Raw genomic sequence first — 27,551 nt, forward strand, 5'->3', positions numbered from 1 at the left:
CCGCCAAGGGGCCCAGAGACACATTCTGCTCAGGGCCCCCTGAATGCTCGGGCCAGCCCTGGATTTAACCCCTAAAAATAATTGTTCCATCTGTCATGTCTTCAAAGATGGTTTGACGTTATTGAGACACTTAAAAATGTTGAACACTAACAACCAATCCCCAGTGGAGGGAGCACCCCATCAGCAGTCCAAATACATTAAGACATTTAAATATTTACATTTGACTTTATCCTTGTAGATATCACATCACTAGTGGATAAAACCTTGGATAAACCACATCTTACTTTACTACTATAAGAAAAAAAGACACCAGCAGTAAAAAGTTTCCCCAAAGTTTTGACCGTAAACAGCAGGTTGCGTGACATAGAGTGAGTGCTGACGTGGCTAACACTGCACTACTTTTCACTAGTACGTGGCTATATTTACAGAGCTGTCATTAGCGACATGTTAATTACCAAGGGAGAGTGACATTATTATCATTCCTACTGCTGTGATAGCGTAATCCCCCGTAGATGCGCCACACAAAATAGGTACCTTAATTTAAATTGCCAAGCCATGCCTATAATTGAACATGACAGGGGGCTGTGTGCAAAAAAATAAAAAAAAAAGTCAGCAATTAGATGTCAAATTTTAGAGGGATATGTCAAAAACGCTAATATTCTGTACATCAATTTGACATTAATTTTGGATGTGCACTAGTCACGATTCGTCCGGACTGAAAAGCATCTTGCCTATACAATTAAGTAATTAACATGGTTGGTTTCATTTCGGTAAAGACAAAGGAGAATCGGATAAAGCCCCATAATCATGTCATTCTAACCGCATAATAGACCACTCAAATCACACAATGGAATTTCTGTGCTATTGCAGCCATTCAGGATCGCAATGAAGAACAGAAATCAAGGGATCGTTTTTTTCCCGGCAATTAAAAAAATAATAATTAAAAAATCAGCGTTTACAATGAAGCGGTTATCTCACAAGCGCCATACTGGTGTCTGTTCAATACATGAATTCCATTATGTTTAAATTAGCATAGCATCTTGTATTGTGCCTGTGGTGAGATAACCAAAACAGTGTGAGACCTAACGGTTGTTCAGTTTGGTTGAAATAATAAAATACAAGTTATATTAAATACAATTATTTTGCTGTTTTTGCTAGTGAATGTTCATAGGACTATTCAGATATCATGTTTAACTCGTTAATGCTCTGGGTATTGGAAAACCCACTTAAATTTGAATAACTGACACTATCTTAAAGGCCCTGTACCTGATTTTTTTTCCCCATGTATTTGAGCAAAATTTGCCTAGCCAAATACCATGTAGAGTGGTCCCTCGTTTATCGCGGGGGTTATGTTCTAAAAATAACCCGCAATAAGAGAAACTGTGAAGTATCAGCTTTATTTTTTTACAGGTCTATATGTTGTTTGCTGTAAAACCCCTCACCACACACTTTATACACTTTTCTCACACAGGCATTAACTTTTTCTCACATTTCTCTCTTGTTTAAACTCTCTCAAAGTTCAAACCTTCGTAGGCGCCTTTGTCGGTGCAGAACGTTTCATCGATATTGTGGGTTTTGTCGGGGAGAAAACAAATTGCAAACATACAGCACTTCAGAGTCACACTGCGATCCAACATTTATGTAAATTTGTTTGAACACATTCTGTACTGTACAGGAGACACGGCACGGAGGAGACTGATGGACAATTGTCTACAGTCCAACAGCCAATCAGGACGCACAACACAATGCACGTTCAAATGCTGTAAAAAAGCGAGGTGGCGAAAGGTAGCGAGAGACAACTGTATAAGCTCTTGAGATCAAAATATGTCTGACACATCCCGTCTGCATCTAATTATAAAGCCTTTTACTGTCTGATAATCAGGACGTGCATGTTGGCATGCTAGTTGTGGTTAGCTTTACCATGATGGATGTTCAGATAGCATGGTAAGTGAGGAATAACTTTGGATCACTGCAAACCATTTAAAATGATCTACCTCTGTTTTTCACAATTGTAACGGAAACCAGATACAGCACTTTTATTTGGCTAACCCTAACTGAGAAATGTTTTGTTACTAAAATCTAGTCTTCAGTTAGTCTACAGTTAGCTTTTGTGCCAGGAGCTGGAGGACAAGGGTGTCTAGGGTGAGGGAAGTCTGGGAGTCCCTGCTTAGACTGTTCACGCAACCCAGCCCCAGATAAGCGGAAGAAAATGGATGGACTTAGCATCGGTTAGCATTTGGTTGCTATCTATTATGCTAACCTGAAGTGCATCATGATTTAATCTATTAGGCAACACGTCACGCAACTGAACACATACTGTACCTGCATCTTTACTGTGCGTGACATGACTGCACTTTCAGTTTTATTTTATTTTATTTCTATTTTAACACCCACAATGCAATTCTGGAGTTTTATCATTAAACAAACTACATAAACATAAAGGCAGGTGAGCACGAGTTCCACATGGAGAATTCTAATGCAAAAAAAATCCCACCTCGCCCTCCAGAGTGTTTCGTTGGTTTGAGCGTGTTCCTTATATGTGCGAGTGGTACTCCTCGAGCTCAGTGATGCTACCTGTGTGCGTCATGTTATACCCTTATCTCAGCCCCAGTGTCTGATTAAAACTAAGTGGATTGGGCCTTGGGAGGAGGTGACAAGACCAAGGACAAGTGCCTCTGTATCAAGTAAGCAAGGTGGCTCTGCAGAACAGCAAGGAGGGTTTATAGTGCCAAGCAGGAGCGGGAACTGATTGGATGTAACGATATATTTAGCACTGGGATTGAGATGGAGATATAAACAAACTGCAGATTCTGTCTTAATAAAATGCTTTGACATAAGTAAAGTACAGGAAATACATACTGTTTTCATCACCATGTTGTCAACTTTTTTGTAATTTCAACACTTATTTAGTCTGTCAAGAAGCCGATATTTTAAAATAGACTCAAATAAAAGCAGGTTGCGAAGCATGGTTTTAGCTTTCCATTTCCATCTCTTGCTTGTCTCTATGGATATGTTAATGCTTTCCATGGAATGTGCAACAGTATGGCATTAAAGTAACCTATTGGTGTTTTTGTTGTTTTAGTAAGACAATAAGTCGCACTTTTTTCATAGATTGGCCGGGGGTGCGATTTATACTCAGATGCGACTTATATGAGAAATATATGTTGTTGTTTTTTCATTATTAAAATATGGTACATTTTTTTTACTGTTTACTGTGTACTAGGCTCACCTGTCCACAGATCTGACTTGTAACATGGCCTAGATGCATCAGGTGCTTGTTTAAGTTTAATGCCACAGTATAGAACATTCCAGACCAAGCCATAACATCTCCATGAAGACGAGCAGGCATCATAACCACACTAGAAGAGTTATTTTATAAGAGTATTTTTACTTCAAAACATAAAACTATTGATGTTCTTGGTTATGTACGGGTAAAAGTACAATCATATTTTTCATGGATTGTTATGTTGTATAGTTTGAGTTGATATGAACAAAGTTGTGGACAGTGGTCAAAGGTATAAAAAATGTGCTATTGGCCTTGTTCAAACTGTTCCCTAGTTAGGGCACTATTTAAGGTTCACGCTGCTTTTAGTGGTGTCCAAATGACCAGTTAGTAAAAAAGTAGAGAACTGAAGATTTCCCACAATGCACCTTAAAAAGTTGTGGGCACTGGTATCACTAGACCAATATAGACCACAATGCATTGCGAGAGTCATAAAAACATCAGCTTACAGTGCCACAACTGAATGAAATCAGATAGAAGCGCTGGTTTATCTCACTGACGATCACCGATTATGAATGAATAAAATGCTCGTAAATAAACCATTGCTGTATAAAGTTGTTAGCGTTAGCCGTTTTCTTTAGCTTGAGCTGTTAAAAGAGTAATCATTTCCACATCTCAGACATTTTTTTTTTTCCCAGTTTGACAAAATGTCCATGGTTATTATTAGTCCATAAATACTTGTGCCAGTCCAATTTGATCATTATTTATCACAGAAATCAAGTTTTATCTGAGTTTAGCTGACTTTCTTTCACCTAGATGCCAGAGTCACGTGATCCGAAAGCAGTGAGCTGCGTATCTCAATCGCTCTGTGAGTGAGTGCACTACAGAGTCCACTAAAGAGTGCGAGGCTCTGTAGTGAATGAGGGGTTAGGGACGAGGGTGGACATTCAGACACAGCCTTTGTGATTTGTACTTTCGGCCATTCAAATCAGGCCCTCTATTCAAATATGAACCTGTCTACCGTGATATGATTTATTCATATTTTATAGTTCCCATAAACTAGTAAAACAACATGCACTGTATTGTTGTTGAAGTGTTCCGAATTGGAAATCTGTTTTGTAAATTGAACACTTCATTTTTTCCAACCCAAACAGTTTAAGTGCAACGAATGGACCACTCAATACACCATACAGTATCTCTATACAACAACAGACCCTCGAAAAGCCAACAAATTCCACTTCGCCAACCAATTCCGGGAGCGCTGCCTTTGTGTTAATGCCCCATTTAAATGCAAAGAGCCACTCCGTCAATCTAGTTAGCTTTTCAACTGGATCCTCAAAGTCCGCAAAGTCGAGCCCAAACCTGAAGAGGGAAACTGACAGAAAGAGGTAAGGTCAAAGCAAGGACGGCGGGCTAGAGGGGCCATTTTGAAGTTGTGCCTTTTAGCAAACGATCGATGTTCGAAGTTTTCAGAAGGTAAGTTTGACAGGGTGGTTCACTTTGCAGAGCTGAGTGCACCTCAGGCCACCAGAAGGGATTGTATTCATAACCTCGACGTGATATGAGCGAAAAGTGCCATAGAAGGAGGAGGGAAGCGGGCTTTTGTGGCAAACTGCATGGTATCTGAATTCAGTCTCTGTGAAATGGCAGGTTTAAAGGTGCTATTGATGAAGTTGAGATGCAGAAGTGCAATGAATGTCGGTAAGGGGGCGTCTGCCGAGAGGAAATGTAGGGGAGACGGAAGTGGTAGTTGATTTTGAAAAGAAATCTGTCGATTTGTGGTGCTCATGTTAGTTGTATAGCTGTTGAAACTCCTATGCAAACACGATAAAATGGAAAAATTTAATTAATACAAGTTCTATATTTGAATGTAGAGCCTGGGTTTGTTTTTGTGTTCACATTTTGACATTTTAATTAAATCTAGCATTGAACATTTGAAATCATTATTTGTTGCATAATAAGTATTTTCACCACTTTTATCCACCATTGATATATTAAAAGTGCACTACATAACCTTTCCAATGGAGGGTCTTGCCTGGGATGGTTCCACAGTATGGCATTAGATTTACCCAGTTCCATGGCGACAAGCAGGTGGCATCAACAAGTCAAGTTGCACATCAGATCTGTGGAGAAGTGACCCTACCCACAGTAAGAACCCATCCAATCACTACATCTTTTGAGCAATAAAACAAAGTTAGTTAGGTTTAGATTAATGCCATACTGTGAAACATCTGAGGCAAAGCAATAACACCACAATTAGGTGAAGACAAGCAGGTGGTGGACACCCAAAAGAAAAGTTACACAGTGCATCTTTAATAAAAATGTACAAAAAAAACAACCCACTTTTGTCACATTTTGGTCCAGCATGTGAGCATTTGTCTGCAATTTGATGTTGTGTTCTTGAGCAAAACACTTAACTCCTTGCTTTGTCTGTGTATACCGAATGTGGGCATGTTGTTCCTCAAAAGCAGTAAAGTACAGTACTAATTCAGGCAGCCACGTTGAAAGCATATCTTGAACATATATAGAATTGTATAGAGACCATCTTTCTACACATTTATTTGCTACTATAACTTGGCATCTATATCCAGACACTGTGAAAAGGCAATATTGACAAAAAGATAATTCCAAAGCTATTGCCCAGGCTGCAAATACCACCGCACAGATACATGTACTGCAGGGAAGACGTATTTTCATCCAATAGAACTTTTCTGATACAAATCCTGATAAGCCGGTGTGGATATCCCCAGTTCTCAAAGGATCTCTGATATCGACCCACGACTGGTCCAATTTTGCAGACACATACGGCGTAGGCTTACTTAATTTTGTTTCTATAAATTCTCCACCACTTGAATTTGGTGCAAAAATGACAAATTTCAGAAGTCTAACCTGAGACTTTTCTGCCGACTGCCTTTAAATCTGTAGTCAAGACAGGCGAGCTTAAGAAAAAGGTAAAACTAAAAAAACTCGAAAAGCTAGCGTAGCATGTTGTAATTTTAACTGGATTGTTTCATATCATTGGTATTCTACAGGCAAAAGTATCCTGCCCCAATCCTAGTTTTGTGTAATAGCTCTTTGCATTCAAATTTGAAATCCAAACAAATGCACTTACGGAAATAACGTAAACAAAAAACTCAAAGCTACTGCGGCATGTTGCGATTTTAGCTGTAATGTATCATGTCATTGGTATTCTACAGGCTTTCTACAGGTTTGGTAGAAAGCCAAACCTCACTGCATTTAAATTCGAAGGTGAAATAAAGAAAAAAAATAGAAAAAACAACAACAAAAATGGGAAAACTAGCGTAACATGTTAGCAGCACGTTTCAGGTCATTGGTATTCTTCTCGCTTTCTACAGGTTTTGTACATTAGCCCACAATAAAATTTGAAGTCAAGACAGGTGAGCTAAGAAAAAACATTAAAAAGTCGACACACTAGCGTAGCATGTAGCTGCTTTAACTGCAATCATTGATGTTATTGGCATTCTACAGGCAAAAATGTCCAATTTAATATGTCTAAACAGATTAAAGTGAAGACAGGTGAACTAACAAAAAATTTAATTCAAAATCAATCAAAAAGCTAACATAGCATCTTGCTGTTTTAGTTTCAGTCATTGGTATTCTTCTCGCTTTCTACAGGTTTTGTACAATAGCCCGCAAATTTAAAGTCAAGACAGGTGAGCTAAAAAAAACAAAAAAAAGTGGACACGCTAACGTAGCATGTCGCTATTTTAACTGCAACTGTTGATGTTATTGGCATTCTGCAGGTAAAAATGTCCAATTTGATATGTCTACCTCAACAGTTTTCCCCACCACATTAAATATGGAGTCAAGACAGGTAAACTAAGAGCTGAGGAAAAATTTAAATAAAAAATCAAACAGCTAGCATAGCATATTGCTGTTTTAGTTTCATGTCATTTGTATTCTTCAGGCAGGTATTCTTCAGGTTTTGTAGAATAGCCCAGTGCAACAAAATTTGAAGTCAAGACAGGTAAACCTAAGAAAAAAAGTGGAAAAGCTAGCGTAGCATGTTGCTGTTTTAGCTGCAAGTTTCATGTCATTGGTATTCTACAGCCCGGTGGAGCCCGATCAATAATATCGAGCTGCTGCTGCTCAATAAACTGAGTTGTTGTCTCAATTGCAGTCTCTTTAGCATCGCAGCAAGACTTAAAATCCCTTTGGAAAATTTGGGCCATTTTGAGCACTTGGGTTTTCTGGTTTCTTGGCTTTGAGGGCGGAAAGATAAACTGAATTTTGAGTGTGTATGTGTGGGTGGGTATTTATAACGCACACACTAACACACACTTACTTCATGTTGGACCTGCTCTTTTGTGGAAATCCTTTATTATTTAATCAAAAACATGGTTTAAAGTTCAGATATGGTTAAAATAGGTTAATGTAATGTCTTCAAAAACATGGGAACCAATGTGTGTGTTTTCTTGTTTTTTTCTTTTTTTAAGCAAGGTGGAAACTTTATACAGCTAATCCTGGGAGACAATTTACACTCTGATAAATAGCTTTGGCACTTTAAGCCTGTCACAACAAACTCAGTAGCACCTCACTGTATGAAATTACAAGTTATCAAAAATCTGCCAATGAGATAAGAATTAAATAAGCCAACTTGATTAGTAAAAAAAAAAAAAAAAACAACATAAAACTAATGACTTGGCGGTGCCTGATAGCTTGAACTAAGCAAAAACATCCAGTAATATCTAAAAACAACTTCTGAAACTTTTGCAAGAAAAAAACTAATTTGTTAAAAGTTGAAACAAAGTAGGTTACGTAATTACTTGCTATAAAAACCTTGAAATTTTGCCACTTGGTAGAACATAAAGGCGCCTGCATAAACGTGTCTAGTTTTCCCACTGTAATTGCAATTAGGTTAACTGTGTGGGACTGTGCCAAAAATATCTCGCGTGACCTTTCGTGGCCATCTTTATAGCCATAACACTTCCCCAAATGTATCCACAGCAGCCTGGACTAGAGACGCTGTGTCTTCCTGGTAACTTCTCATCTGATAATTAGCCGGTGGTATTTAAAGTCCGGTTTACACGCTACTTAACAATTTAACTCACCACTTCGTGTCATGTATGACCTTTAGCGAGTAGCGCTAACTTTGGGGAGCTATGGTAACCCAACAGATTCGGCAACACCGGCGAGGCGAGCTAACCTTTCCAGCCATCATCAAAGCAGGACATTTGTTTTGAATATGGAGAGGTTAATTAGCTTGGAAATGAGCAAAAGAACTTCTAGGCAGTATTTAAAAATTTGGCATAGTGTTTTTTGTCTCTGTTTTTAATTGGATATACCAGTTTTTTATTGTGTGTGTGGAAAATTACATATATGTCGGGGTGTGTGTGTGTGTGTGGGGTGGGTGGGTGTGTGTGTGTGTGTGTGTGTGTATGAATTATATATAAATGAATTGCCCGACTTGATTCAAACTTGCTGTTATTATGCTGTTGAGCAAGACACTCTCCAGTCACAATACTGTATATGAGTGACTAGCTGCAACAGGAAGGGCATCTGAGGCAGAAATTTGACATACATTTGATATAATTGTATTTATTGCGACATTGGTGATAGTTTATCTCAGGGATTAGTGCTCTATGGATCTTTTGGCATGACCAGCTTGTCTTTGTTGCCGCTTAGAAAGTTTAACACATCTATCTTGCATTTATTCAGTCAAGTGTTTTATTGAAAAAGAGCTCACCCTTCCACAGAGTTGAGCTGTAATTTGGCCCTGTTTGTCTCCATGGATAGAGTTACGTTTATTGTCATATTGTGAAACATTCCAAGCAAAGCAATAACGTCTCCATGAAGATAAGAAGGTGACATATAGACTCCAGAAATGTTATATAGTGAGCTTTGATATTGGTTCAGCCATTGGATATTTCAAGTATTTCTCTTTTAGTGTCTTTTAAACAGGTTCTATCGTCGATTTTGTTCACACATTGCTTGAGTAGTCCCAGTATATTGATTTTCACAACTTTTTAGTACTTGGCACATTATAAATTAAACATATTGCGTGAAGTTACACTGCATATACTCCTGGTTTAAAGTAATATCATTGGAAAAAAATAGTTCTGCATTAATTCATCTTAAAATTAAATGAATGCAGTTCCATTTTGCCCGGCGGTTCTTGCATACGCTTTAGGACTCTTTTAAATAAGGACCGTGGCAGATAAGTGAGCTCATTCTAGCCGACTTTAATGCATGCTAATGTAGGGTCTGCAGGCAACTGTTTGTTAATAAGTTTGCCTTATTAGCCTAATACAGGAATTAGCTTTGTTTACTCAGCTGGATGTTGTGCCCTGAAGTGACCAATAAAGCCTTAATACATTCCTGTCTATTTTCAAGTATTAAATAGCAATCCTTTCGGCTCGGTTCGCCCACTTTATGAATGTATGAAAGGGGGATCGCTATGGTAATTCCCAGAGCTCGGTCGTATTATTATTTTACATATACTTATGGACAAACTTATGATCCACAAACTTGTCATATTAATCTTCTGGCTTAGCCCTTTCAGCTGACAACAATTACATATTTGGTGTTAAACAATAGCACCATTTTCAAAAGCTACTGTGAAAAAAAGAAAAATCGAACTTTTGTTTATTTACGCTGACAGAAAAGGTGTTGTGTTTTGTGCCAGTTTTGGTGTCATGCGGAAAGAACCTGTAATTACAGAGATAGTGATCAACAAATCTGCTATCTAACAGTTAAACAGCAAATTCTACCATGGGATTAGGATTTGTTCTCCAGCACAGTTTTAAACAACAAACAAATAACTTTTTGAATGCACAGTATCATATTTTTTCATCTTTTCTACTCCTCAAATACTATAACATATGCCTTATTTTCCAGAGTATAAGTCGCACTGGAGTATAAGTCGCACCAGCCAAAAAATGCATAATAATGAAGAAAAAAAACATAAATTTCACATATGAATCACAGCTGAGTATAAGTCGCACCCTTGGCCAAACTAAGAAGTTCGACTTATACTCCAGAAAATACGATACTTTACGCTTTTTTAATCCTTATCACAAAACAAAAAGTTAAATTCACCAAGCTCCAATCATTATAACTTCAGTAATTCACTTCACCAATCTTGCTATACGTATGATATCAATGCATTTGTGATTGGCTGTTAAATGGCGCTTTTTGGCAGCCACTTTTTTCCAATCTGCCCCAGGGCTACTATGGCTACACATAATAACGCATGAAATTATTGCAGTATCGAAATGTGCTATTCAAGACTATAGCAGCGCTGTTACTTTCCATACAAACAGTTAGAGTGTCTACTGTTGTCTTTTATTTTAAATCAGTCACATTTACATCAAATTTAGGCTCCTACCCACCTCTAGCTATTGAGTCTGGCATGATTCAACAACTACCACATCCCCTTGACAAATACACGCGAACTGACGAACAACGGTTTAACATGCGTGACGGTGACCCCAAGTCAAATAAGTCTTTCGTGAATTACCGCGATTGGCCCAGAGCAATGTACAACGCGTTTTATTCCACCCTCGCAGAATGTTAATAGATGTTGGAATTGGCTTGCGTGTAGCGTGTGTTGATTTATGCCAAACAGTTCCACCACATAGAATGGCTGTTCCAATCATAGACCACTCCAGCGGGCCCCATGCTAGCTTTCATTCCAACTTCGTCATAAGTCTATGCAGGGGGTCCCGCTCCCCGCTGACAGTTTACATACACGTATAAATAAAGGAGGGATGCTTATGCTGGGATCTTAAACTTAAAACAAAACTGTCTGCTGGTTGTGTTGTGTTGGCCTGGGTAATTTATACAGGTACAATAAAAGAGATTTTGGGTTTAGTGAAAAATGATATGCTTCAATTCAATAAATCAACCTGAGACGAACTTGACAAACAAACTCTACTAAAATAATATCCAAATTAAATTGTGTTCTATTCGAAATATGTGTCATTATGAGACAATGTTGAACAAAGAAGTACTTTTATTGAAAATCTGTTACTTTTTTATGGAATCATAAATATCAGCTGTAACTGTGAAATTAATTCAACATCAGTTCCCCAGTGTTTTTATCTTATTTTGAGTAGAAATCTGTCAACTGACTAAGAAACTTTCACTTAAAAGAGACTTATGCAACTTTTCTGATGTAGAGCCTGCCACATGCTCGCTTCCATGGAATTGTTTCCAAGTTATTGCTTTGCCTAGAACACATATGTCAAACTCAGGCCCGGGGGCCAAATCTGGCCCACGGTGTAATTATATTTAGCCCGTGAGATCATATCAAATGTGCATTACAGCTGGCCTGCCGGTTTATAGCACCACTAATACTACAAATCCCAGTCTCAGTTTTTTTTTTTTTTTTATTTTGGCCCACTGAGAATCTGAGTTTGACACCCCTGGCCAAGAATGTCCCATGGTATGGCATTCACTGTATCTCCAATGAGGAATGGCATAAATGGAATAAGGGGCAAGACCTTACTGTACTTGCCATAACTGCTAAAGCATTAACCTCTCTATAGTGATAAACTGGCTGACTCCTGACCAGAAAAGTTACACAGAACACCTTTAAATGTTACATGTCAAAAATCCTTCTCCGTGAACACACAATGTAGCTTGAAACAAGAAACAAAAATATATACAAAATTTTGAAAACATCATACATAAATTGAAACCAACCAAGAAATCCAACCATTCAAATCAAAATAAATTCTAACTATTCAAAAGTACTCAAACTATCATAAAGAATTCAAGTCATATTAGCCTTTTAAAATATGTAGAAAATATAATTCAGTGTTTCCCCCCTAATACCTGCTTCTACAATATACTGTATGGAGTAAAAGGCATTTTCCTAAATGTGAAAACTCTTACAAATTTTGCATACTTAACTTTTCTGTGATCCTTGCTTAGCTAAACCATTTATAAACCCATCCATTTAAATGAAGCACCAGCAGACATGTGGGACTTCATCATAATTAATTGGCGGAAATACCATATCATGCTAGTTCCGCTGTTCCAGGCACGGCTCCATCCCTGGAGGTGTCATGCTAACCGCCTCCCCAGCATCGGTGCAGTCTCGTACGGGTCATTGCTGATGAGACTTCCTGGGGTTCCTCAGGGGACCATGCTAGTACCACATATATTCTAGCGTTTTATCTTCTTTTCATCTATGGGAGTGGGTTCGATGATGATAGCAAACGTTGTCCTTATACCCTTATCTACTTTAATGCAGCGTAGCTCTAGGTCTGCTGGGGATTTGTCATGCTAGCAGAATTAGCATAAGTCTTAAGTCTCCTTTCTAAGTTGGCCCTTTTGAACTGCATGGCTCTATATGCTAATAATCACGTATTTAAAGCTCGACTATGAGCAGCTTGACCGTAAAGAACATGCAGTGGTATGTAATCCTCACCGTGATTATGTTTTCAATGTGTAACCTTAATGTGCGTACAGTAAAACCGATGACACGAGGAAGATATTCAAATATTGCTACCATGCAATTCTTTAGTGGAACAAATTTAGGTGAGAAAAAAGTAGGCCTATATTTTGCCTTCTGCATGATTATTGATAAATACCAGACTGAAATACTACTACTGCTGCTACTGCTACAACTACTATTACTGCTAATGCTGCTGCTACTACCACTATTACTACTACTGCTACTGCTGCTATTATTACTAATGCTACTACTATTACTATTACTACTACTGCTGCTGTTACTATTGCTACCCCTACTGCTACTACTACTACTATTACTACTACTGCTAATGCTGCTGCTACTACCACTATTACTACTACTACTGCTGCTACTACTGTTACTGCTGCTACCACTACTACTGCTAACCCTACTGCTACTACTGCTACTACTACTGCTACTGCTATTTTCTTTATTTTTACTGCTACCACTACTACCACTACTATCAAGGTACGAAAATGTCACTCAAATAAAATGCCAAATTACTTTTTTTTTCTCTGAACCTTGTCATAATATTGAACCACACAAATGCGTAATGCCCTTTTACTTACTAAAATGTTTCTTCCCCATTGTGATCATTTACTGCTCATGAATGCTGCATTAAACAATAACAGTACATAATACTGTTAGGCATCGTATCTCACTGACAAAGCCCTTTGTCTGCCTAATGAAAAATCAAATACTACTGTGGCTTCTATTGTCCTATTTGAAAAGACGTGTTGTTTTTACTTTATGTGTAGTACGCATCCTTATGATAAAACTCTGCGGCAAAGGTAAAGATCCAAAAATGTACCAAAACACAGAACTACAAAACAAAAAAAAACAACTTTACATACATTTTCACAAGTATCTATTGTATTTTGTGTGTTTACATTTTATTTGTTTGTTCGAATGCCATTTTTAAGTTTCCTTTCACATATTCTCCTGGTACTATACTCTGCAGAAGTTTGTGAGTAAATGATTATATTCACGCCTTATGTTGTTTTATTTGCGGGGCTTGCATAATGACGCACCCCACATGAAAGCAGACACCAAATTCTGTTCAAAACAAAATAATTGGGTAGAAAATCCTAACAGTGTTTTATTATTTTTTTTGAAGGCACGTTGCGTTGTAAAGCATATTTGTACATTATTTATGGAGAATAAAAAATAATGCCACACTGGAGAAAGACGGGATTCAGCAAAAACAAAAGTGGTTGAATACCCAGGAGAGGTTTAATAAAGGAAAAGTACTGAGCAGATGTTGGGTTACTGTGTTTTTCCTGTAACATTAATGGATATTGTACATTGCAGAACGTGTTTTGGTGACATAAAGGTGTGGTGATCTTATTTTACGCTAGGAACGGATGGTGTGAAAAAAAAGAAGAAATTAAAATAAAAGTTTATATGGTGCCCTTGTCAAACAAAGTCATGGGTTTAAATATGCATTCCACCGTTATTTGCTACACTATATTCACAGAATGCAGTATACAGTATGAGCCGCTGTAATTTTTCCCAAAGCACAAATCTATAAAATAAATAAATAAAAATGTCTTCTGTCTTCTTTTACAAGACGCATCCATCTGTTGTTTATGCCACTGCGCCACATGTGAAATAAACCACATAAAAACGCAACAAAGAAAGACAATTTCACGTGGAGCAGCGCAATCCAATTAAATAAAAATAACAGAAAAACGTTTTGTTTAACTATGTGTAACTAAGTGTTTTAATCTGCTGAACAATTTTGTGTGACAACAAAAATGAGACAATTAGCTTTTTGTCAAAACCCTAACATGTGAACAGCAGCCCATGCCAATTACTAATAGGGGACACTTTTGTCCAGAGAGCTGCTACTTACCTCAAAGTGCTGCTGACCTTACCGGACCAGGCCTCGTGTAAAGCTGCACTGAGACCTACTGAGCGATTATAATTGTGATTTAACTGCTCAGTGTGCTTAAATTGCCCCTCAGGAATACAGTATTTTCTGGAGTATAAGTTGCAACAGACAAAAATGCATAATAATGAAGAAAAAACATATATTTCACATATAAATCGCATCTGAGTATAAGTCGCACCCCTGACCACCCTATAAAAAAGTGCAACTTATTGTCTGAAAAATACTGTAAATAAACTTGTATTGAATTTAACTGAATTACTAGGTATGTTCCCATTACTTTGTTGAAAGAAAGTACCAGCAGAGGGTACAAAGACTACAACTACAAGCATATACAGAAAAGTGAAGTAGTTTTCCTTATCAAAGTTTAATCCAAACTGCACAGTAGAGACCATTTGATATGACACAATAACCTTGAGCCGGGTAAAAGAGTACGGACTGTAGAAACGAGAGAAGTGTCCCGTATTCCCATATTCGAAGTGTGCGGCCTACCTCGGAGAAGATCGGGCGTTGGGTGGGGCCAGTTGTAGGTGCGTATCAGCTGCCAGTCAAAATCATCCTCCTGGCCTTGTCTGTACTCACATAGGCCCGGGTCGGAGTCCTCGTCGAAAGTGCACCCCGCTGTAAGACAAAGACAGAGAGAAGAAGAAAATTCAAGTTCGGGTAAAATGTACTTTAGCTCTAGCAGACGACCCTGCTCTCAGTTAGAATGCATTAGCTTACTGTCATTTTCCAGCATTAAAACATCTACGATTGAGTAAAGGCAAGCTATACGTTTAATGCTTGCGTAGTACTATTTTTATCATGGTTATCTAAATGGTATCTTCTTTTTTTCCTAATCGAAAATCACATTATAAGCCACAGAACTATTACTGGATTACATTAAACACTAAAATACATACAATCCGTGAAACTAAATGACAGCTAATGGTTGGGCACCGGGCAGTCAGCGTGGCCCCTCACATCGGGGAAAGAAAAAGTGCTATTTTGTGCTATTAGCCTGTGGTGTGGGAATGAGACATAGGCCGCGGGTCACTTAATAGCAGTGGAGGGACCGGGGCCCAATAGTAGCAGGGGCCAGTTTGTGAAGGTGACCCCTCCCCAGTCCACAATGGAGCGGTTGCATTCACTATTGTGTCACTGCAGCTCAAAATACAGGCTTTTATATCCAGCTGTATCAGGCCAGTGGAGGGAGGGAATGGCCGTGCTATTGTTCAAATCATAGTGCACTTAAGTATGGTCCAAAAAATGAAAAAGTTTGCTAAAGGATAAGGTTAGAAATGTCCGGCGACATTGGGCTTTTAGTGAAATAAAACTGGGTGGTCTGCAAAAGAAATTCCCCAAAAAATATTAAAATCTAAGTGTAAACAAATATTTTCAGTTGAATTGATGTATCTAGCTTTGTTTGCCATATTAGGATTGATACGTTTTACAATGATGAAACTTTTTAACCATTGCCACAGTGATTAAGCTAAATATTATGTCTTAGGTCCTCTAAATGTTGCAACAGGAAGCTGAAACCTATGAATTGTGCTCAGTAATGGCCCTTCAGCATTGTCACCTGTATGGCCCTGTCCTTGGCTCTCAGTTTTCTGATTATAGCCCTATTGTTGAGTACTCTTGACCATTTAAAAAGACATAATATTTAGTTTTGAATTATTAATTGCTATAACAGTGCTCATTTTTCATCGCCAAACGTGCACAGTCTGCCTATGCAAGAAGCAGTACTGAAAATGCCTTGTCTTTCAAAACTTTGTTACACAATGATAACTGTAAAAGACGGCATGACAAATTTGTAAAAGAAGCAGGCCAAATCATACATTACCTGAACTCGCTAAGCTGCTAAATTGCTAGCTAAACTACCATAACTTTGGTGTTTGTGCTGGTTTGAGAATGATTTTGGAAAGTATCTGACTGATTTTTCTGATAAGCATTGAGATTGTGATTAGATTCGCAGCTTATTTTTTAACAATTGGATTCTTCTAGTTATAAAAAAGTTATAAAGTTTATCTTTAGTTTTAAGTTCATGTTTTGAACTGGTCCCGAAGAATCAGCAAAAACACTGACATGAACTATGAACTGACAAACTAACACAAGAATCACAAAACTACAGGGTTAGCAGGTTTTAGATAGGATAACATGGGACATTTTGTGGTATGAAATTTGTTACGTTAAAAGTGCAATATTTGCGATTTGCTAGTTCCGTTCATTCAAATTGCATTTTTGATTCAACTGCGGTTCATCTTGCAGCCCTAATTTTAACAGTTCACTGTGAAACACTGCCTGACAGTTTTGTAAATGAAGCCAGCTAAATTACACACTAGCTAGACCTGCTAAGTTGCTAGCTAAACTAAATTTGGTGTCTGTGTGGGCTTGAGCCATGCCGTATAATCTCCATATCAACTTCCACCTACTGTACACAAGTAGTTTTGCCTTCTCAGCTCTGTAATTACAACCCCGCTACAGAAACACCCCCCAAAAGACTCCAATATTTAATAAACCATCTACACTTTTAATCATTTCAACCCCGCTGCCCTCACGCTCGGAAGTTGCGAGGAAAATCTGAAAGTATCAGCTTATTGGGATCGTCTCTGCACAAAATGAGTCTCCGCAGGTTAAATGCGAGAGTGATTTGTGGACATGGACATTGGGAAAAGCACAGTCGCTGCCGGAGGGGGAGATCCGGGAATAATGTGAAAGAACCGATCATTTACAAGACGTACGGCGCAGCAAAGACCTGTCACCGATGTGCAGAGGAGGTCATCGCTCAGTCTGGATACAGAGAGGGGCAGATAGAGCGAACAGTAACCCACACTAGCGCTGTAATTGTTATTTGGGGTTTTCAAATGACTAGATATTGCTTTTCCTGTTGTATAACTTAGTGTATCATGGGAAATACGTTTTGGTATGAAGTTTGCGGATACAAAAACACAATAAAAACTGCTGCATCTGCAATCTGAAGGCAAATTGATGCACCAGCTGGTATGAACATGTATGTCTGGTGTGTGAACTTTTAACAACATCGAGGAACTTAATGGATTTCAGTGTGCTAACTCTACCTGCAATGGCAAATCTAGACAGCAACATTACACGAGTTAGCTATTTTAAAAACAATAGCTAGCTAGATTACACTAATAGGTTACTTTCCTCTCCAAACTCTCCAAAAACATTAATATTAACATCAAAATCATCAAATATAATCAACTCATTTGGATGGCTGTCCCCTGTATCAGCTAAAATTCAGCAATATATATGCTTTTTTTTTTTTTCTTTTTGCCATTTTTATTTCCATCCATCCATTCCATCCATCCATCCATTTTCTTCCGCTTATCCGGAGCCGGGTCGCGGGGGCAGCAGTCTAAGCAGGGACTCCCAGACTTCCCTCACCCCGGAAGTCTGGGAGTCTTATTTCATCCTAGAAAACCTTTGTAACAGTGGATTATATATGTTTCCACGAGCTCAGAGAGTGCATTGATACTAGTTCTATCTAGTCTGGTCTTCTCTCTTTTCTCAGACTTTATATTCTCTTATATTCACACTTGTAATTGCCTCCTGAGTCTTCTCTGGCTTTGCACTAGGGATCAGGGGCTGTGTGTGTTGTCCAAGTATATCCTTTCTGATTCCCTGTTTTTTGTTTATTACCACCAAACGTTTCCCAGAATACATTTCTTGCAGGTTTTGGCATTTTCGAGAAGGTCCAAATAGCTTTCATTGGCATGGCTAGAAAGAGCCAATTCATATATTTGTACTGTGTAACTTTTCTGTTGGAAGGCTTGCCACTTGCTTGTCGCCATGGAGATGTGATTGCTTTGCGTAGGAGTTCCACAATACAGCATTAAATGTATCCATCTCTGTGGAGACCAGGGGGTGACGGTACTAGGTCCAGTTAGAGGTCAGGTCTGTAGAGAGCAATCAAGTTTTTTTTTGTTTTTTTATTTAATGAATTTATTTCTTTATTTTATTTTATTTCTTTATTTTTTTAAGGTCAGTCTATAAAAGCCTTTTGTAACAGTGGATTTTTGTTTTTATGTATGTATTTATTATTATTATTTTTTTTTTAAGGTCAGTCTATAAAAGTCTATAAAAGCCATTTGTAACAGTGGATTTTTTTTTTTTTTTAATGTATTTATTTTTTTTTTTTTTTTAAGGTCAGTCTATAAAAGCCTTTTGTAACTGTGGATTATATATGTTTCAAGGAGCTCTTTGGCAACAGCTCAAAGAGTGCATTGATACTAGTTCTGGTCTGCTATTCTCTGAGATATAAACATATATTGTATGTATGTGAGCACAAACACTCTTTCTATTCACTATTCTCAGGCTTTATATACTCCGGTAAAGAAAATGTATCCTCTGCATTTCACTTGTCCTTCAACACCAGAAAAAGAACAAATGTTAGATGAGGCTCTTGGTATGAAGTATTTCTGAAGGAGTCTCTTACTAACACTTTTTAATTTAACTTCTTTAAAAGTTAACTGTTGTCATATTTACATTCCTTCAACCTTTTATTGTTTTCTTACTAAAAGTGTTGAGCATGAACGAAACACAAACTTCCACGAACTTCTTCACTTCTTGTTTTTCTGAGCATAGATCTTCCGCCTCATTTCTGAAAGCCCCAATGTTTATGGATTGGATCGCAAATATCTATGTAAATATATGTTTTATTAAAGGGCCCATAGTACACTATTTTCTGATCTGTTACAATGTTGTTTCCTCATGACAAACAGACCTGGAGTTGTGTTTTGTTTCATTCACACATGTTTAACACACAAACCCTGCAGATTTAGGCTGAATTCTTTTCTCAAACTAAAAACACTCTGTTCCACCTTATGATGTCGTCATGTGGTAAGACAGGAAGTACTCCACTGTGTTTTCAAACTAACTTGCATGCACTTTCACGAGAATCATTTGGATGATTTCAGTCCTTGAACAGCCATCTCTACAGAACTAAAAGGTAAAAGGAGCTGTTAACTTGAAAACTACCACTTCATGACATCACAAGATGGAACAGAGCGTTTTGAGCTTTGGAGATGTAGACAGACTAATAAATTAACTCAAGCATGTGTGAATGAAACAAAGCACATGTCTAGGTATGTTTTTGATGTGTTAAGAACGTAATAGGGCTTAAACCTCACAAGAATCCATTTTGTGCAATATAAGATCATTAATAGATTTGTATGTACAGAAAATCTATTATTATTATTATTATTATTATTATTATTATTATTATTATTATTATTAATGTATTTTTAATGTGTTTTTTTAATAGTATTTTGTATTTATTATATTTTTTTAATAACACAACATAAAATTTAACCAAACATTGTGATGGATATTAGGAATTAAATAGTGATTATAATTTGTTGTCATATTGCCCAGCTCTACCATGTCTAGGAATAAAATGTGGTGAAATCAAACATAAATGAGTCTTCCAAAAACAATTTGCCAAACCCACATTCGTGTCCAAACTACTACTTCTGTCCATGCGAGACCCCAGTTTCCCAGCCAGCACTGACAAACAAACAGGAGACACCCCGCGAGTTACCCTCCCCATTACCTCCATTCATTCTTTCCGGGCCCTTCCCTTTGGCCTGCAGCCATCTGTGAATTTCCGGACTTGTAAGCAGATCACACTTTTAATTGCCTCCTGTGTCTTTTCTGGCTTTGCACTAGGGATCAGGGGCGGAGTGGGTTATCCAACTATATCCTTTCGCCAATAGTCCACCAACTTCACTAACTCTGATTCCCTGCTTTTTGTTTATTAGTTATCGTATCCCAGAATCCTGCTTCCAGGATTTGGTGTTTTCGAGAGGGTCCAAATAGCTTTCACTGGCACGGGTAGAAAAAGACCAAATTCATGTATTTTGAAAAGACAAGTAAGCACACTGAGTTGATGCTTTCTGTCACATGGTTTGCCACCTGCTTGTCGTCATGGAGATGTGATTGCTTTGCCTTGAAGTTTCACAATACAGCATTAAGCATATCTATCTGTCAGATCCTCTCAGTCTTCAACGCAGTTTAAGACTAGCCTGAAAACCCACCTCTTCGCCCTGGCATTTAATACTAGCTACACAGGATATATTGGTGTTTTACTGTTCTTTGCCGCTCGTATTATCTGTAAATTTATTTTTTTGTTGACTTTTTATGTGAAGTGATGTGACTTTGGATAGCTGAAGTAGTTTTAAACGAGATATATATATAAAAAATCCATTAAATTAAATTTTGTCAGTAAAAGCAGGCAGTTTGGAGTTGAGTTTGGACTTGTCCTTGGAGGAAGAAATTGCAATATTATTTTAGTGTTACACAGCAGTAATTAAAAGTTGTCATTATATTAATAACAAAATCCATTTATATATATATATATATATATATATATATATATATATATATATATATATATATATATATATATTTAGCCTGTCTGAGCAGCCGTACCTATAACTGACATCTGAACTCTGCAAGTCTTTAAGCTGCATTGCAACATTATCTCTATATTTATTTTCCCCATCCACAACAATATCTCCTTTTAGCTGCAGGGTGCCACTCCGTCAGACGTAGCAGGATGATGCAAAGATTTCCCACTCTCCGCTCTGATGGTAAAAACCGGGCCGGCACAGTTTGTCCAAGAGCTGATCTAAAACAATGGCACTGCGGCACCACTGCACCTGAACGCTACAGGCCCCAGATATCTTCAGCAAGCCCCTGTCTGCACTGACAAGCTCCTCCCGGCAGAACAAAGGAGAGGAAATAAATAAATCTAGCCTCCACTTTGATAGCCACGAAAGGTAATTTGCCAAACAACGGCGGGATGTTTTTTTCCCACAATGCTATCTGTGTCGGGCTTGTCCACCTGTCTTAGTGCTCTTTGTTTTGCTTTTGACACACTATTCTTTCAAACAGCAAAACTTTCTCAAACAATAGGGTTATAGTTGCAAAGTTTTGAATTGTGTTTTATTGGGTAATACAAACATATTTCTTTCAAGGTAAAGTGAAACATGACTGCAGCTGTGTGGCTCAGTGCGTAGAGTTCAAATGCATATGCATATGAGTGTTGGTTTGAACAGTTTGATGGATGTATAGTTCCCTCAAAAGATAAAAATGAATGTTGAACTTAAACCAGTGGTGGAAGAAGTGCTCAATTTTGTTATTTAAATAAAAGTACAGATACCGGAGCAAAAGTAAAAGTACAACATGAAAAAAAATCTACTTACATAAAAGTATAAGTATCCATTTAAAATGCACATAAAGAATAAAAAGTAACAGTATTTCACACATATTTTGAGGTCTTCAAATGTTTTGATTTTGCTAAAACTACAAACATGTAAAAAAAAATAAACTGCTCAGATTTTTCAGCCGGTCTCAAACTGTAACAAAATATACTTTATCTTTTCAGTCAAAAATGTTGTGGGATAAAAGGCACAGACAAGACAAGTACAGTAAAAATAAAAAGTATTCACCTGAAAATGTACTTGTACTAGTTTTAGATCAACACTATAATACTAAATATATAAATACAGTACTTTCTGGACTTTTAGCTTGTGCTGTAACTTAATTTATCATTATTTTACTTCTGCTTAAGCTCTTTAGATCTGGATTAGTTCATCTTTATCCTTGTTTAGTCCTGTTCTACTCTTATTAGACCTTACTCAGTCCTGCTTTAGTACTGCACGTGATTTAAGCCCAATATCTTCCATGTGTGGAACTCTACATACTTTCCTAAGTGTTACTTGATGCAAACGCCTTTACTCACCCACCTAATGCATCAGAAACGTCTGCTGAATGGAGCCTTTAGTGACTCAGTTTTGAGTGGCATTTCATTGCACTAATCCCACATATTTCTTTCAACCCTGGTTTTCTCAAACGATATGAAACAAGCATTGGAATGTTTTCCCCAGATTACAAATCTCATGTCATACAGTCCATCAGCAGAGGAAGGGACGCAGAGGTATTTAGTCCCGAGTATCATTAATACAGCTTTGGGCCTAATTTTGTCTCTGAGGCTTCCCACTCGACAGTGAAGATGAATCATGAGGACGAGGGCGATGTAAATCATGCCCCTACATTTTTATAAACTAATACTGACTTAATAAAAGGGCAAGCGTTCAAGTGTCCTCAAGAAACCTCCTGCACCGGTCACTTGTGCCAACTTTACGTACTTTTCAAAATGGCCGCTCCAGCGTTAAAAAAAAAAAAGGATGGCAAAAATCCAGAAACACCATTTGTTATAAATAAATGGGCATCGCTAATCTGCTAGCCGCTGCGTTCTAAATAGGAAGTGATCATGGGCGCTCTTCCGTCTCCATCGGCTTCAATTCACTTTACATTGAAAAACTGTGGCCACTCTCTCTGTAACTGCTGCAGCAAGCCTCGTCATTTTGGTCTTAAAATGTTCCTGTTAACCGCCTCTAAATGATTCTGTTAATGTTGCTTCGCTATTGTGTCCATAAAACAAGATATGAACAGACGAAACAGGCGTTAGCAACAAGTCTGATTGACAGAGACCAGCACTCCGGTCGGGAAGGGGCGGTACCTTCAACAGCGTCGCTCTGGATTGGCTCTTTGGTTGCTATGATACTCGAGGTCAGAATTCCAAATACGGGACTCAGCTCTGAATACGTCGCTATAACTGCTAGCCTCGACGAGCTTCATTTAACTGGAGCTGAACACTGTGGGTGACTGGATTTTTTAATGTTAAGATTTACAAAAATCTTTAGACTTTATATTTGAATTTGTAAAAACTATCTGCAAAGAGCAATCTGCCAATCATCCTTTATGCTCATTTCACTTGTTAATACTTCAACTTATGTAAAAAAGCACAACTTCAAATGAACTATAAAATACACTGAAATTACTCTTAAATTGTTATGTTTTGAGTGAACAAACATCCATTGCACTTAAGAATGACTTCCAAAATTGCTACTCCTTTTGGGCTAGCGTAACATCAACATTAGCATCTCACAAGACTCCATTAAGTGCATTTCTTTGGCGACAAATTGAATGTTGTCAAAGTCATCTGTATGAGCTTTCATATCGTCAACACTTCCACTTCACTAGCTGTACAATGATCCAAAAGCCGTATATATCTTTATTATATCTCACTCCAATAAGAAATGTACCGGGGCGGGCGAGCGTAAATGCGGCCACGGTAATGTGGGGGGATGTATTCTCTGATATGCAAGGCTCAATGGCTAAAGGACGGATATAATAACCACTTGTGTGATATCGAAACACATGGAGAACAACAACATGTGCGTGGTTTGTATAATTTGGGGAAAAGGGCCCTTAAGAAGACACTTTTCATCCTTCTAAGAGTGCCTAGCGTGAGTGAAGTAGAGGCTATAGAGCAGTAATTATAGCCATTTATAGCAATTACATAGAGCGTTCAAAGTCAGGAAGTTCGCCGTTTGGACATAGACAACAAGTATGTGTAGGATTCGTACGTTGTGGGTTTTTACGGTCAAATTCAAAGGTGATTTTATAGTGTCACCACAGTTGAGTTGATAAAAGAGTAGGAAGACATGTTGGATCAGTAGTTTGGAAGTCTGGAAAGTAGAAGAAAAACTAAGTTGTTATAAGGTTGTTATTTTAGGTTGAATTATGGTAGGTTAAACGCATTATGGCAGGGACATGCCCCACCGGGAGGAAGCCCCAAAGGAGACCCAGGACACTTTGGAGGGACTGTTTCTGGGAGAATGTCTTGGGGTCCCAATGGTGGAGCTGTAGGAAATGTCTGGGATGAGGGAAGTCTGGGAGTCCCTGGTTAGACAGCTGTCCTTGCGAATTGATTCCAGATAAGCAGAAGCAAATGGATGAATAGATAAACACTTTCTAGAACTTCAGCTTGAGGATAATTCCAACAACTTATGTAAAATGCATATGTATATTGAACCTCTCTGACTTTTTTTTTTTATTACACCAGACTATGGTAAAAAAAAAAAAACTAAAAAAAAAAAAAACTAAAAAACTACAAGTCTTCACTCTTTTTTATAGAGAATTTTCATTGACTTTTTATTCAACAAAATTTAAAAATGCATTGCTTCAGACACAAGAGAGGAGGACCAGACTGATCTGATATCAATCTGTATAAAAAATAAAAGTAATGCATTTCATATATTTTAATGTGTTTGAAAGAATACATCAAATTATTTTCAAGAAACGCATGAACCGAAAGTTTGCCTTGGTTTGGTTTTAACTCAGAACTCCGCAAGTTGGAGTAAGTTCAACAGGATCCTAACAGGCCTCTGATGTACATCCTAACAGTCGGGATGAATGCATGGCAGGATCTGGAGAGGCGTGATGGACTGGAGTAGTACTAGCCAAAGTCAGGGCCCTTTCCTCAGTCTGACTAATAGTCCGCACTGCTGCCACATCATTAATACGACGTGATGGAGGACGGGGGCCCGCATATGGAGCATTCATCCAGGAGAGGGCAGGAATAAATGAAAGGACAGAACAATGCGGGCCCCGGCAAAGAGGTCCTTCAGTGCGTAGGAGCAGATGGAGACGGAGCAGAGATATAAGGCAACTGAAGAGCCTGACTCAAGATCGGGCTTCAGGCAAGGTCGTGATGGTCAAATGCAAGCTAGCGGTCAAGACAATAGTAAATTAATGATGAAAATAACTTGTAACCAGCGTGCTCATTTGAAATTACTCTTACATGGATTGCAGTAATTATGAGTTATTGCAATGAGTCACAAACGATTATTTTGAATATAAATCTCCAAGACTCTAACTCTCTGGAATATGCTAGTCTGAATGGCGATTGGAATGTGGAATCTCTGCAGCGCGCTAATCCTTGTAATTGCAATATCACCTTATTATTAACAAAGTCAAAGAAAATGTGTCAAAAAAAAGCCATGTTCTAAGATGTTAATGATGCTCAATGATGTTCTAAGAAATAGCCTATGTTTAGCATATGTATTAGTATTTGTATTATCTCCAGTTACAGTCAAGCTATTCAAGCTATCAGGCTAATTCCTTAAGCTACCTTTGTTGCTACTTCCATAAAATAAAAAAGGCTGCAATCATATGGGTTTTTCCATGACCGGTGCTGATAACGGTTGGTTAGAATCCATAGAAGCCGATGGCCGATAAGCTTTACCGAAATTTTTGTGTCAATATGTGTGTATTTTTCCCAAATGACAACAAGCTCATCCACACACCTGTTCTACTTTCAAATGGATATGAGAGTTGTGTTGTCATATTTTGTGCAATGTCCTAAGGTGTTCAAATAAAGCGTGATGCATGATCCAAACAAAATATTGGCTTTTGCAAGAGATTTAACCCCGATGTTTTTTCTTTTAAAAGTACATTCAAGATGGTATGCACAGAGGACTTAGTGAATAGATTGACACAAATGGTCGTCAAGGCCATACAAACAATGCAAGTTTACAGAGCAACTTTCAACTTATTTTACTGATGCTAAGAACACAAATATCTTAAGATACCAATTTTGTACATACTAGAAATTTTGTACAAGGTAAGAATGTAATTATTGTCATAAAGACTGTGCAGGTATTATAAAAGTTACAGTTTGAGAAGTGAAAGAAGTGAACAACTCAGGTTTTAGACGATTTGCAGTGGTCCAAATGTATTCCTCACTTTCCTTATGCATTCTGAGCATCCTAATTAATCACCACTATGAGTTTATAAGCACAACTCTCAGAGACCAGAGCAAATTTTCCACAGCGGTTGTATTTTGACCTCAAGAGTTGCTTATAGACTGTATCTGAACTGGGGCAAGATAAATTTTGCTCAAATACATGAGGGAAACTAGATCAGGGCTTATAATGCTATTTCAATGTTCTTAAGAGAGAATTTAAAGACAGAAAAAGTGTTTTAAAAGAATCTAACAGTACGGAAGGGTTAACAAACTCAGAAAACAAGCAAATTCCAACAAGTTACAGTTGCAATTTTGAAGAACCATCATTTCTGGCACAAAATATCCCATCTTTGTCTGCAAAAAAAACTCTGCTAACCCTGTTTAGATCTGTACATGTTCTGAAAGGAGATTCTTGTATTAATTTGCAATTTGTCATAGTTTATCTTTCAGTTTTTTGGCAATTCTTCTGACTGGAATTAGCAGGTGAACTTTGCATAGAATCTTTTTGTTCAAACATAAATCGCAATCAGATACTTTTCCCCAAATCATTCGAGTTGTGAAAAATTCAAACCTGTTGAATCAGTTCATAATTGCAACTTTGAGAACATTACACCTGCGCTCCAAGTCAGTTTAATGGTTGCGTTATCTGATACACTTGTTTTAAGCTGAAGCATTAACATTTATATACCCATCTCTAGGGTACGCCGTATGTTTGTCCGTTTAAATCACTTTAACACCGACAAGGCATCACATCCTCCACCATTCATCTGTATGTTACATAAATAGCCACAAGAACACATGCTCATGCATAAGAGATGGAACATCACAGGTGTAGCCCCAATGGGTGAAAATTACACATCCCGGGCTTAAAAGGCGGTGTATCACATTTCAATTCCACCATCAACCTCTAACATGTATAAAAGCTTTAGAAAAATAACATGTTTTTATTAGGGTGACCTTACGAGCGGCCTTTGCTGTAGAGTGTGTACATGAAAGGGTTGGTACAAGAGAAAAGGGAATTAAAATGTAGCTTGGAATAAAAGGTGAATATGCAGACGGAGGAATGTGGGTTCACGGGTTCATGGATTGCATTAATCTCATGTTATACTGTGGTAGAATAGTGTTTGTCCATTAGTAGATTGGTCCGCTCACATCCATCGACCCACAGGTTGGCGGTGTGATTCCAGGTCCCGCAGATGAAGGCTATTGTTGTGTCCTTGGGCAAAACACCTCGCCCCCCAGCGTCTGCGTACACTGGTGTATGAATGTGTGTGAATGGGTGAGTGGTTCCTTGATTGAAAGTGCTTTGAGTGCCTTGAAGGTGGAAAAGCGCTCTATAAAAAGGTGACCATTTACCATTTACCATAATTGAAAACCAAGTAAAGGGGCAGGGGGG

General features: G+C 38.0%; 1 protein-coding gene across 6 annotated transcripts in view; it reads right to left on the reverse strand.

Annotated features, from left to right (window-relative positions):
- Nucleotides 1–27,551, reverse strand: part of LOC117378592 (receptor-type tyrosine-protein phosphatase U-like) — a 406,105-nt gene that overhangs the window by 282,003 nt on the left and 96,551 nt on the right. For all 6 annotated transcript variants that reach the window (XM_055225577.1, XM_033975221.2, XM_055225579.1 and 3 more), the window contains exon 2: nucleotides 15,049–15,177. In XM_055225577.1, the coding sequence (XP_055081552.1) occupies nucleotides 15,049–15,177 (129 nt within the window). The remainder of the gene's footprint in view (nucleotides 1–15,048; nucleotides 15,178–27,551) is intronic.

The sequence above is a fragment of the Periophthalmus magnuspinnatus genome, chromosome 11, assembly GCF_009829125.3.
Source record: "Periophthalmus magnuspinnatus isolate fPerMag1 chromosome 11, fPerMag1.2.pri, whole genome shotgun sequence".
In the NCBI taxonomy this organism is placed as follows: domain Eukaryota; kingdom Metazoa; phylum Chordata; class Actinopteri; order Gobiiformes; family Gobiidae; genus Periophthalmus; species Periophthalmus magnuspinnatus.